This window comes from Protopterus annectens, chromosome 3.part1 (assembly GCF_019279795.1).
Source record: "Protopterus annectens isolate FY-2018-M chromosome 3.part1, PAN1.0, whole genome shotgun sequence".
NCBI classification, from domain to species: Eukaryota; Metazoa; Chordata; order Ceratodontiformes; family Protopteridae; genus Protopterus; species Protopterus annectens.
This window is the reverse complement of record NC_056732.1, coordinates 1,296,599,418-1,296,613,829: the sequence shown is the minus strand read 5'-3', so window position 1 is coordinate 1,296,613,829 and position 14,412 is coordinate 1,296,599,418. Positions and strand designations below refer to the sequence as shown.

The window sequence follows — 14,412 nt, the reverse complement described above, 5'->3', positions numbered from 1 at the left end:
AAAAAAAAAATAAAATTTTTTTTTTAAAAAAAATTTCTTCGGGGGGCCCAATTTCCCGGAAAAAAATTCCACAATGGGGTTCCTTTCCCGGGGTAGAAAAAGGGGCCTTTTTTAAACCCCAAACCCCCCAAGGGTTAGCCCCGGGTTTTTCAAAAAAGGGGCTTGCCCGGGGCCCCGGCCCCTTGGGAAAAAAATAACCCGGGGCAAACATGTTCTGCTGCATGCAATAATTCCTGTAATTCTTTATTTTCCACACATTCAGAAATCAACATAATTTTCCGTTTCAATAATCCCATAACATGCTGTTGATATTTAAGCATATGAAACTGGCAGTTTAAGGCCCTAATTGTCAAAGTTGCAGACGTATAAACCTTCTTTCCCCATCTATCCAGTGCCCTGGAATCTCCATCAGAGGGGGTAGGATTCTTAGATGTTGAGGCCTTTACACCTTTGGGACCCTGTGAGATAGTTTCACGATCAGCAGCAGGATATCTGAATAAAAATTTGTAGAAGTCAGGAACCCTGTAATATCTCTGTCTGGCTTGCTAGGAGCCAGTGGTAGGGAATCTGGAGCCATGCTTGATTATGAAAACACATCAACAATGTGTAAAACAGGAGGTATAGCCAAAGGCCTATGCTGAGGGAGAAGGAAATCCCCAAGCTTCTTTTTTGATTGAGAAATCTTGACTCTCCCAATGAAAATGTCCCCTCAAAGTATGCAAGGTTTCACCAAAAGAATAATCTTCAGGAGGAGATGCAGATGGAATGGATTCCTCTGCATCTGAATCCTCATAGGGTGGTATAGAAAAATCCCTAATCTTTAGAGGAAACAGAAGAAATAAGAAACCTGATCTGAAGATTCATAATCAGAGTCTTGCCTAAGCCTCTTATCAGGCAGGGGTTTGGAACCCCTGATCAAAGTAATTAAGTCTTCAGACATTTTGATCATCTGTTTCTTGGGCATAGAGGCCTGAGCATGTGGCTCATGCGTCAGTTGTTTGAACTTAGGAGTTGCTTTTATCTTTGTTTTTGAAGCTGGCGTCTGTTTTTTATATAGAAATGCTGAGGCCTAAAAACACCCTCAGAAGCCGGTATCTGCTCAGCGGCTCCAGACCCAGACCCATCCAATGGAGAGACATCCGCAGGTACAATACTTTGAAAATCTCGCGGCATGCCGGACTCCACATGGGTCTCGGTAGAGGCCTACGACTCGGAAGTAGCAGGTGCCAGGGGCTGCGAAAGCGCCTGAGTACCGGCGAACTGGCGACTGGCTTAGGAGAAGCTTCGTCGGTTTTGGACCTCGACAGTCTGTCCTTTTCTTTGCATTTTTTGTGAACTCTGGTAGTCTGATTACTATCAGACGACATTTCAGAGTAGTTGAAATCCATTTCCAAAATATTTTGAAGCAAAGATATACCGACGCTTAATAGTGCGTTGGTTGAATCTAGCACAAAATAGACAGCAAGGCACATTATGATCTGGGCCTAGGGAAGGAATACAGTACAAATGGAAATCCTTATGAGGTATTTGCTTCCCACAAGTAATGCAATTATTAACTTTTACTGACATCGGTATGGAGCAAGAAAAATTTTCCCTAACGGGGTACTTAGCTTTAATTGAAGACTTCAGTTCTGAAACTCGAATGCGAAAATTTCAGGGGTCGGCCGACCGGCACTTGCGAACTGCTTCTGGCACTGCACGGCAAGAAAGTCTAAAGAAAATGGCGCCGGCTGCCCGTTTTATACCTCTGACGACCTGAGGTCATGGAAGAAGAGACAGCAACCGATGCAGGACCCAAGACTTTGATATTCAGCCTGACTGAGGGCAACCTGCCAGTGGATTACCCAAATGTAAGGACTGCAACAGTAAAACACAAAGAACATAAAGCCGACTAGGTGCCGGTATTACAGCAGAGTGAGCTTATAGATAGTGGTAACCTAACATCTCCAAATTTATTTTTCCAAATGTGTTTCATCATTTTTAAAAAGACCACAAATTGGTTACATAACAAAGCTCAAGTGAAAAAGCACTTACCATATCAGCCGGGCATGCCTGGCAAAAAACTGAAGGCCCACCATTATTAGAAATAAACCTGTATCCTTGATCGCAGATACAAGAGGTTCCTGAAAAAATAAACAAAACTCAGGATCTTGTATTACTCAGACTGTAAATCTTATTTTACTTTAAAAATTATCAAATGCGTTCTTAGCATATCTTGTGTTATACAGCCCATATGTATTAATCTCCTTTAAAAATAATAACATACATACCAATTAAATGAAAGGAGCTGGAGGACAATACAAAGACATAGCTCAGAAAAATAAGTCATGAAGAGATTAACAAAATTTGTCAGGGACAACTCTGACACCATTTTTTTTTTAAATTCCCCCTTTACCATCATGCACATAAACTCACACAAGAAAACGTCACCTCTTACACAGTCCACGTTCAATTTTAAGTAACTATAATATAGGAATCAACTATATGTGGGCAACACAAAACAAATTCTTCTTGTGTACACTAAAAATTTTCATATGCTCAACTTTTATTGTAATGCAATTAATATTTATATACTACTCACAATAACAATGTAAGCAGTACTGTCAACAGTATACACATTAATTGAAAGGGCACAGAGTGTATTCTCCAAACCTGGCCAAGAGAAAGCAGCCAAGACCTACATTAATAAAGCTGCAATCATCCCAGCAGAAACAGTTGATCCTGATAAAACTCTGGCACAATGGAAAAGTATTAAAAATGGAGACTGCAAACTATTTGTGGAAAAAGATTATTCACTGTACACCAGGTAGAAGAGAAGTAAATTTATCCCAGCAATTAGGGAACGTCTAGAGGCAGGTGTGACATTCAAGCTGCTGTAGCCAACTGCTGTCAGATTATTTTTTCCTGGAAGATCAAAGACATTTTTTGGATGCAGAACATGTTAAGGAAGAAATAAAGTTTATCCAACAAAAAGTGAGACAGCGAATAGAAGGGGGACTGTGCTTCTTATTCTTTTAATAAAGCTCATAGACACACATTGCCAGTGAAACATTTTCTAGTGTTCCAAAGAAAAAAATCAAAAAAAAAAAAAAAAAAAAAAAAAAAATCACAGGAGTCCTTTGGATACGAACCATCATCTGGTTTTGGGAGATGGATATGAACAGGATGAAGACTAGCAACATTGAAATTAGTGAATAAATTGAATACTATAAAGCTTCAGTCTCATTTGTGAAATATGGCTTTGCAAGAAGTGGCTGAGAAAGAATAGATGTTCGCAGACTTTGTTAAACTAGTGTGTGTAATGTAAAGCATATATCCCACTTTATTACATTAATGTTTAGAACAATAACAGGAAAAAGTAACTGAAGAAATGTTGGTTCTTATTAGTATTTGTATAAAACATTTTGTAATACAAACTGCATGTTGTATAGTGTGCATCGGGCATTTTAAATCTGGGGAAGAGCATATTCAGTGATAGTTGTACGTGTTAAAAGATATTAAACTAGCACTTTTTTTATTTGTAAAATATAGGCTTTGCAATGTAGCAAGAAGAAAATCCAGCCTCTGTTAATATGCTGGGGCCAGGGTGGGGTGCAAATGTGCACGGATTACACCAAAGGTAAAATTAAGATACGTTCTCTTATTTTAACAAGGATGAAAAGTCTAGAGTTTGAGGGAAAAGCAAAACGTGGAAGTAAAACGGCAAACAGTTAAGTGAAAAATAAAGAACGGAAATTATGGAAGTGAATAAGAGACAGCAGCCGCCCTAGCAGCCAGAATATTTTAATACATTTAAGAGCAGTGTATACAATTAGTTTTTTTTTTTTAAAAGCAGCCAATGCACTTTTTCTGGGGGCTAAAAGAGAATATTTTCTGAAAGCATAGAAGCCGTTTTTTTTTTTACATCTGGGAGGGGAATAGAGATAAAACAAGAGACATCAATCACTGAAGATGTGAACACAGGCTATAACACATTTTAATTTTAGGGTAGGTAATGCTTGCCGGTGCAGCTGTTAATTTGGGACAATTGTTCCCATCTATACTACTAAACTTCATTTTTTGAAGTAGTACACAGTTTTGCGAGTTTGTTCCAAGTTAAATGGGGATGAGGGCATTCTGAAAAAGTATTTCGTTTTCTTTGTTTCAGGTTGAGGGTTTCCATTAAAACAACATCTTGAAAAATGTGACAGGTTGAAATGGAGATGAGAAGCAGCAACCAATATCAGCTTGCCAAACAGTGTGTCCATGATGTAAACAAAAATAGGTCATGTACATTAGGGGGAGAACAATAGCTTTTTATCAGAGTGGCAACACTATCCATATTATGTTGGAATGCAAATGACCTCACAGGTATAGACAAAAAAGAAATAATCGTATTAAGAAATTAAGAGTGGTGATGGTAAAGCTGCAGGAAAAGAAATGAACATGTGAATTTGACAAAGAAAGGGTTTCAGGATGGATATTCAGTAGAACATCATGGATAAAGGAAAAGAGGAGTAATCATACTACTTGCTTGAGGGGCTCCGATAGTGATAGAAAACAAAAAAGGCAATAATGTTAGATTTGTCGTAGTAAGGGGGTATTGGCAAGGGATGAGGATTACATTGCCATAAATTTGCATTCCACCAAAAACTGCTACTATGGAACTTGAGAAATATTTGTGAGATCTGCTTTCAACAGGGATTACCACTTGTATATATTTCTGTGAAACTTGTTGGATAAAAAATTGACTAAGAAACAGAACTCAAAAACCTCCAAAAGACCTGCCACTTGTGGTGGACCACCAGGTTAAGTCCTTGGGTCACTCCTCTTTGGCATTTACTTCTTGGAGGTCAAAGCTAATTTTTTTAACATCTTTATTAAAGACTTAGGCAAACATACATTAACAGACAATAAAACCATATTAACTTGTTTCGTTTAAATACATTACATGTCACATATGCTTGCTTTCTTTATAACTATCAAAAGTTCCAACATTAATTCCTGCCTTCTCTTAAACCTCACTTCTCCTCCTGAACATTATTCTGCATGTATTGTTCCTACAATTTCCATTTATTTCTATGTAATTTGCACCTTCCCTTTTCTAAAGATCCCTCCTCCACTTCTTTTTACATCTTTTACAATCCTCAATAACTAAGATGACCTCAAACTTGATGCCATCATAAACTCCTTACAGAACACCAAGATTCTCCAAGACAGCCTGCCCTGCACAAATAGCTAGTGTCAAAACCATGAACTAAACGCCAAAACATGTATAATATATTTCAGCAAACATGACTCCCCTTGTAAATATCACATTGATAACACATCCCTGAAACCTGATCTCATAAAACAGGGATGTTGACAAACCGTCTTTTGATCACAGTTATCCACTGTTGTAGGAAGCCCTTTTTCATCAAACAGCTTGCATCTGAAGGTATTCTGCCAAGATCAAGGAATATAATCACTCCACTGAACTCAACACTCATTAGACCTATAACAGAGTACAATACCCCTTTCGGTACATGCCTGTCCAAGTGCGAGTCACAACTTCAACCACAATCCTTTCTCAAGAGATTACAGATCTAAAGTAACTTAAGAAAAATGCCAAATGCCCAACTCCCATCTAAAGTCAACAAAAGCATACTTGAAATGCTTTAAATGCATACAAACCCATGTCTTGCGTCTTTCGGCTTTTCCCGGTTAGAAGTCGCCACAGCGGAACTTCAGTCTGCTAATGACTGGCATACAAACCCATGTAAACAACCAAAATTGCACAACAGTGACCATTTTGGTAAGTGTTGTCCCTCTTATTTGCAAGTCGGTCCATATTTGGAAAGTTTTATCTTGTGTGAAAATAAATACAAAAAAGTGAAAAATGGAAAAATGTCCTGAGACTTCATGACATTTCTTAAGTGTCCTCTTAACATTTGTACAGAACAATTGCTGTGCATCTGAAACACAATGTGCTGCAAAACACAAATAATCCAAAGGTAACAAAAAAAAAAATCTTTTAATTTGGCAACAAAGTGAAATCTAGCCCCTTTGTACTGGTTGTTTGGCAGGGTCTGTTCTGTGAAATTACACATTTCCATAAAAATGTCTCACCGCAGGCATCATAAAAACTGGCAACCCTACTAGGTAATAAAGGGAAAAAGAAATTACTCTGCCTCCTCTACAATACTTTCATAGTTCAGTAAATTATGGTTGTATAAAATCTTAGCATAACAGTAGATTTCCTTGCCTTTACAGCTGCAGTACTCTTAACACGAGATTCCCTTGCATAGAAATTCGACATCCGGCAAGTCTACCAAAGCCTGCTATTGTTTTAAGGTATGCTGAACGTCATCCAAATGCTCATGTAGCGTGGGCATAAAAGGTGATGTTCAGGTGTACCATCCTCAGAATTGATTGCCCCAGTAGGAGCACCAGACCAAGGAAACTCAAGGGGTAACCTGCACATGCAGGAAGGAAAAGAACTAGGGGGATACTTTGTGGGAGTGTGTGAACACTGCAGTGGTGAAGGCAAGGGCATCTAGTGTTATGGTAATATTTTACACAATCATACAAGGTCCTTACATACACAACTGAAGTATTCTTAACAAATGGGAGAGAGCCAAAGCTAAAGAAGAAAGTATGGCCATAGTAAAAACTAGCTCTAGCTCTGGAGACAGATCCAGCTTGTAGTGTTTGGTAAAAGTAGGCACATAGTTAGTGTCTAAGCCCTTGAAAAGAGCACCAGAAGTTGTCACAGATCTAGTAGTATGAACATTTACAGAAGTAAGACTGTTGCCATGAAAAGTGCAGCAAGAAATAACATTGAAATCCAAGTAGAAATAGTTTGCTTTGTTACAACTAATCCTAAAGACCTAGGATGAAAGGAATCAAACAAATGATCAGATTTTCCAATAGCCTTAGTCTTATCCAAATAAAATCTGAGTTGTCTATGCACATCCAGAGTATGCAGAAACATCTCACTGTCTGACAGAGAAGGAAAAAGGTACACAAATTAATAGACTGATAAAAGTGCCAACTTACAAACCACATTAGCCTCCTAGTCTCTCTGTTCACTAATCGTAACAAGGCAGCTCACCCCCCCCCCACACCATGGCAGGGCACTCTTATACTAATCTCCCTCTTATAATGCTTCTACTTATCTCAACCTACCTGCTAACAAGTTATGATACCTTAAACCCTGCAGGCGCCTACCTACCCAACAGTCAAACCTCCCTGTACTCCCATGTCACCCTCAATCGTATTCATCCCTCTTTTTACCCAACTTCTAACAATAATCCCTACTGCTTCCACCTCACCCTCTCTTACCCAAAAACATCCTCATCTAGGGATTATCTCATACTAATAATTAAACTCCAAAGAATACTTGACCAGTTAAAAAGATCCATAACTAGAGATGGTGACATCCACCCCAACCCTGGCCCCTCCATTGACCTAGGCTTAAACTCTGGAAGCACTCCTAGAAGCCCATTAGGCTCACTCCATATGCTTCACCTCAATGTACGAAGCATCAACAACAAAGTTCACAACTTACATGCTCTGCTTGAAATCCACTCCCCTGACATCATGTGTCTTTCTGAAACCTGGCTCAAACCTATCACCAAGGATGAGGAAATCATCCCACCTGGGTATAACATCCTCAGGGCAGATAGAGTTACAAGAAAGGGCGGAGGAATAGCAGTTTTGTTCAAGAACTCCTTGAACATTACTAGACATCCCCTTCAACCTCCAATTATCCACAACCAAGAATTGATTGCCCTAAAACTAAGCCTAAATAACCAAAAAAGTATTAATCTCATAGTCACCTATTTACCCCCAGGGAACAACATTGAAATCATTGAACAAACCCTCAACTGGCTTACCACCTTCTATCCACAAGAAACAATAATTCTAGGAGACGTTAACACTGACTGGTTTCTATACTCCTCTCATCCCAATCCTCTCCCTATTAACTTACACGGTTTTTCCCAACTTATTCTTTCTCCCACTAGAATTGGACATGCCCAACAAAAAGATAGTACCATTGACTGGATCCTTACAAACAAAGACCCTACCAACTATACCGTGGGGACCCTCCCCAACGACCACCTCATTACCTTTATAACAAAACACAAATGTCCAAATACTCACCCCCCCCAACCAGACTTGTTAGGAACAGCAAGAATTTCATCCCGGAACAATTTCTTGCAGACCTTAAAGCATGCAACTGGTCCATCCTAAAAACCCTTCCCTTAGAAGAGAGTGTATCCCATTTTAATGATACTTTCCTCAAAATACTTGACTCCCATGCTCCGAAACGACTCATTAGAATCAGGGATCGTATCGCACCTTGGCTAACTAATGACACAAAAAATAAAATTAAACTCAGAAACCTGGCATGGAACAAATGGAGGACCACTAAAACCCCCCTAGACCGTAGCAAATTCCTTCAGCTTAGAAACTCAACTAAAGCAGCCGTTACATCCGATAAAAAGCAATATTTCTATCACCTCCAAGATAAGCATCAAAACAACCCTAAAAAATTTTGGGCTGGCCTCAACCACCTCCTCCATCCAGGCAAATCTTCCACCCCTACACCTGCAACACTCATGGATAAAGATCCAAGCGAGATAGCAAACTCTTTTAATTCTTTTTTTACTGAGACTATCCAGTCCCTCGCCAGCCAGCTTACCTCTTCCCCCTCGGCCGCAACCACACCCAAGGATCCTAATCAACCTGCCTTCAACTTAGCACCCACCTCTACCTTCTATATCCGTACCCTCCTAAAAAAACTCAAACCAACTACCCTAGCGGCTGACCTACTTCCGGCAAAATATTTGCAAATAGCAGCTGATGCCATTGCTTACCCTGTATCTATCCTTATTAACCGTTCTATCTCTGAAGCCTCTATTCCCACAATCTGGAAAATCTCCTATATCATTCCTCTCCACAAAGGAGGTCCCTCCACTGATACATCTAATTATAGACCCATTGCAATACTGTCCCCCCTATCCAAAATTATGGAACGCTGCATTCACAAACAACTTATCACCCACCTTACCCATAATAATCTCCTATCTAACTCCCAACACGGCTTTCGCCCGCATCATAGCACCACCACTGCTCTCCTCTCCTTTGTTGACTCAATCAACTGCAACCGGAATAACAAATTAATTTCCTCTGCGCTCTTTCTTGACCTATCGAAAGCCTTTGATATGGTTAACCACAAACAACTTCTCCTCACACTGGAAACCTTCAATCTTAGCAAATCCACCATAAGTTGGTTCAACGCATACCTCTCTGGTAGAAAACAAGCGGTACAGTGGCAAAATATGATTTCAGACCTTCTCCCCACCAATATCGGTGTCCCTCAAGGATCTATCCTCGGTCCCCTTCTTTTCTCTCTCTTTATTAACGGTTTACATTCAGTCCTTCCCAATACCACCTGCATCCAATATGCAGATGACTCTACCCTTATTTGTTCTGACGTCTCTCTCACCAACCTCCAAGCTACTACCCAAATCTGCTTTTCATTAGTCGAAAAATGGTTCTCAGACCTAAAACTCCTACTCAATCCAACCAAAACCAAATTACTTTTATTCTTCCCTTCTCCAGCAATACCTCCCAGTCTACAATTCCCCAGCACCCAAACCCCTACCTCTGTTGTCTCTGCTAACAATGGCACCAAAATCTTTCCAGTCTCCCACACCAAACTACTTGGGGTGACAATAGACCACAAACTTAGATTGCACATGCATGTGAATCTGACCATTAAAACACTTAACAAGAAACTCGGGTCCATGTACAGGATTAAGAAATTCTTAACCCCTCACACCAAACTAACCATCGCCCGAACTCATCTCCTCTCCACCCTCCTATATGCCTCCCCCATATTCTCCTTCCTTCATAAAAAAGAGCTTAATAAACTATCCACTGCCTATCACCACATAGCTAGATTTATCACAGGAATGCCCTACCGTACCCACCATTGCCTAAACCTAAGAACACTAGGATGGTTAGAATTGCCTAATGTTCTGAAACTCAACCAGCTTACTGAGGCATTCAAAATCATTAAACACCCTGACAAAACTCCCTCACTAAATAACATTCTTACCTCCTATTCAAATCTGTCGTCCCTCAGGTCATCCAAAAGTAGTCAAGTATTGACCATCAAACCTAACAACTCAGGAGGGGAAGCTCTTTATGCCAATTCCATTGGCAAAACTTGGAATGCCCTTCCAAGCAACCTTAGACAAATGACCACTCTGGACCAATTTAAAATTCACCTCCAAGCGTTACTAAAAACCCAATGGCTATGCCCATGCCCTAACCCCGACTAATATCACATGCCCTTGACCCCAAACAGCCTAGCCTAGCCACCACGTAACCCAATTCAAATGGGTACACCCTATAACCTTTACAATCCATCTAACCAACTCCTTTTTTTTTTCCCAGGATTACATCTTTTTTATTACTTATTGTTCTTATCCAATATTAGAAGTGTACTCAACATATTGTACTAAATGTCTAATTTCTATTGTATTGTTTGGAATATGTGCTCTTGTACCTCTGTTCTTTGGAGCTTTTCTCCCTGGGCCTCCACTGAAAACGGATATGTATCCAGCTGGACTATCCCGGTCAACAAATGTAAAATAAATAAATAAAAATAGTAAGCAAGTACACCCCATCCTCAAAGTATCACAAAAGCAGGACAAGTCACAAGTGCTTGCAATGCAGACACCCATCTGGCGGAAGTAACAGCTAAAAGAACAGTCTTCCAAGAAAAATGCTGCAAGGAAGCTCAAACAGCAGGCTCAAAATGAGGCCGAGTCAATTTCTCCAAAACAAAATTAAGATCCCAGGGAGGAGAAACAGGCTTCCTGGAAAGTCTAATATGAAAGGACACCTTTAGGAAATTGTTTAGCATCAAATGTAGAAGCTAAAGAAGGAGCTAAAGGCAGACAAACAAGAGCTGATAAGTGGACCTTAGTAGAAGAATAGGTCAAGCCAGCATTGAGCAACTCACAAATGAGAGAACTAAAGAACATCCACAGTAAGTGGGTACAGATTACAAGACAGACACCATATAGAAAACCTCTTCCATTTGAATAAGTAGGATTTCCTAGCAGTAGGTTTCCTGCCCTTCCTGCAGGACCTGCAGCATGTCCTCTGAAAAAAGAAGGTGTCTGAGGAATCAAAATCCTATTCAAGGACTCAAAGAAACTGTCATTTAGGAAACACAAATGTTACCTAAATGAAATGGAGTATCAGCTCTTTCACAGGAGAAAAAACACGAAAAGATAGACATGACCGGTATTAAATAACAATAGTAAAAAACAAAATATCCAAGTAGCTGTCGCATATGCTTGTACATTGGACAACACTGACTACTAGATAATCACACATTAAGAGAAAAGTACACTATACACAGAGGCGAGATTATAGCAATAACCCAAGCCTGGGTGTGGGTAATGGTGGATTTACCTACGGTTGGTGTGGTTTGGTCACGAGGGCGAAGCCCAAGTGACCAAACAAAGCAAACTGTAAATCCAGCATTACCCACACCCAGAAGTGGGTTATTGCTATTATACAATGATATTATTTAAGGAAAAAAAATAATTAATTTTCTTAAATAATGGCATTGTATAAAGCCTCCTTGCTGCCCTTCCACAGCTGTCTGGTATTCTGCGGCAGTTCTGATGTACTACACATGCATATGCCTACGGAGTACATCAGAGCTGTGGGCAAAAGCAACGGAGAAAGCAAGATCTCCGTTGCTTTTTACAAAATGTCTCACTATGTTAAACGAGTTTAACATAGCGAGACAGTGTGAAGCAATGGAGATCTTGCGTTCTCCGTTGCTGTAAAAAAAAAAAGATTTATAGTAATGGAAAAAGTCCGGGCAACCGGACCTTTTTCCATTACTATAACTCTGATTTAAAACGTGCACGCTGACCAATCAGCATGCATGTTTTTTTGAATATTAATGGGGGTCTTTGTATAATGGGTGATAATGCACATAAGGAAGTGTGACTGGAATTGCAGTTAAATGAGAATATATTAATTTTAGTATGCAATAAACAGAATTACTGTATGGAGAAAAGGAATGAGAGAGTAACAATTTATATATATATATATATATATATATATATATATATATATATATATATATATATATATATATATATATATATATATATATATACACACACACACACACACACACATACATACATACATATATACATATACATACACACATACACAGAGAGAGAGAGAGAGAGAGTTTTGATACATCCAAATTTATGTCTGCATTAATGAGTCTTATTGCAGTTGGATAAAAACTGTTCATGAATTTGGAGGCACTGCAACAGATACTCCGTAACCTTCTACCAGAAACAAGTTTAGTGATCCACCAACCATACACAGGATGATAAGTGTCACTCAGAATTTTGTGGGACCTCTTTTTACATCTCAGTTCAAAGAGCTCCTGTAAGTTAGGAAGACTAGTGCCCACGATCTTTTCAGCTGTTATTCTCTGCAGCTTCTTTCGGCCATTGTGCTGTTACTGAACCATACAGTGCAGTTGTTGGTGATAATGCTCTCAATGGCTCCTCTATAGAAGGTAATTAGAGCATTCATAGAGACCTTTGCTTTTCCTCAGCCTTCTTAGTAAGTGTAGTGGCTGGTGGGCTTTTTTTAATTAGCTGGCCTGTGTTTGTACTCCAAGAAAGATACTCTGGTATATGCACCCCCAGGAACTTAGTAGTTTGGACTCTCCACTTTCACCCACTTTGTCAGTTGAAGCACAGACAGGTGGGGAATGATTAACAGATGTGCAAGTAGAGCCACCCTGTGAGGTAACTTGTTATGATGCCCTTAGCTAGATGCAGAAGGAACCAGTGCTGCCATGGCCAAAAAGGGAGTCACCAACAGACTTTGGGAGCATCCTGTTGAACCTTGAACAGGACTTTGTTTCCCTCTCTTTCTCATTCTTTAAAGAAACATACCCTTCCAATACAAAGAGTGCTTCCACCTTCCACACCAGCGGACCTGGGACTCTGGCACAAAACAGAGGAAGTTGTCTGTTCAGAGAAGAGGCAAATAGACCTACTTTAGGAGTACCCCACTGGTGGACAAAGTCCAGAAACACATTCCTGTGAAACATCCATTAATGGGATGGAGTAAAGGACCTGCTCAGAGCATCTGCCACAATGTTGTGATGTGAAGGGATATAAACTGCCTGAAGAGTCACCTGGTAGTTACAGCAAGATCCCATACCAGAAGTGCCAACCGGCAAAAAAGGCAAGAGCTTGTTCCCCCGTCTGTCGATATACCACATCACTGTGGTAGTATCCGTGAATACCTTGAGAGACCCCAAGGAGAAAAAATAGGCCAGAAGAGCCAAGCACAAGTGCTCTCATCTCTTTGTCTTGTCAGCAGAAGAAGCATATTAATGCCAAACATGCGTCCTGTACCTTCAGGGAGCCAACTGTTGCTCCCCATCCAACATCTGAAGCATCATAGGTGTGCACAAGGCTAATGGCCCTGGAGACTTTACAAGCCTAGCCCACTGAAATGCCCTGGCATTGTGCCAACTGACTAATTCCCAGTGCCTCTATCAAGTAGAGCTACTTGGAGTGATCCCCAGGGTGAACTTTTTATTTCCCATCCACTCATCAAAATTTCTCTTGAAGATGGCCAATGAGATGCTCTGCTTGACATGTATGAGACATCTGTTTCAGAGCATGGGCTATGAACATGTCCCTCCAGCATGTTTCGTTGACTGTGGTAATGAGTTTGAGGTCTCTACGGCATGTGTTGCGAAGGGAATGGGATTTCTTTAGATGTAGCATTTCTAACAGAGCTGGATCAGACATGACTTTGTAAGTCAAGCAGAGATGGCCTCTTAGTAGACTATACGAGACAAAAAATAGCTGGTGTTTTTTTTTTTTTTAGTCTGTCCGTCTAACATGCGTTTAAGGCCTAGGATCCTCTTCGTGAGGTACTTTTGTGGTCTGTCCAGCTGTTGCATGTGTCTAGTGAGGTACATGCCAAATGGGGCATTATACTCTATGATTGACTTAATGCTAGAGAGATGATTACCTCTTTCTTCCTGGATGGAAAACCCCTGGTAATGAGACATGCCACACAGGATTTTCTACCCACAGTGGCAATGTGGTGGTTGAAGGAGAGGTTGCTGTCAACCTGTGTCCCCAGATGTCTTATAATGCCTTCAGTGGGCTCCCATCAATGTGGTCTAGAGGATATGCATGTTGAAGTCACACAGACATCAGTAACCACTGGAAACTCCTCATTTGGAATTTGGGAGCATTGGAATGGTGGAATCCATGAAACCCAGAGCTCTCAGAAACCCCCTGGCTGTAATGGAGGCCAGGGGGAGAAAAGTTTGAAAGTAATAAATGAGCGTTGGCCTTC

General features: G+C 40.3%; 1 protein-coding gene across 1 annotated transcript in view; it reads right to left on the bottom strand.

Moving 5' to 3' along the window:
• LOC122797768 (meckelin-like) overlaps positions 1-14,412 on the bottom strand; it is a 423,515-nt gene that overhangs the window by 387,828 nt on the left and 21,275 nt on the right. The window contains exon 2 of the mRNA XM_044066289.1: positions 2,035-2,123. Coding sequence (XP_043922224.1) covers positions 2,035-2,123 — 89 coding nt within the window. The remainder of the gene's footprint in view (positions 1-2,034; positions 2,124-14,412) is intronic.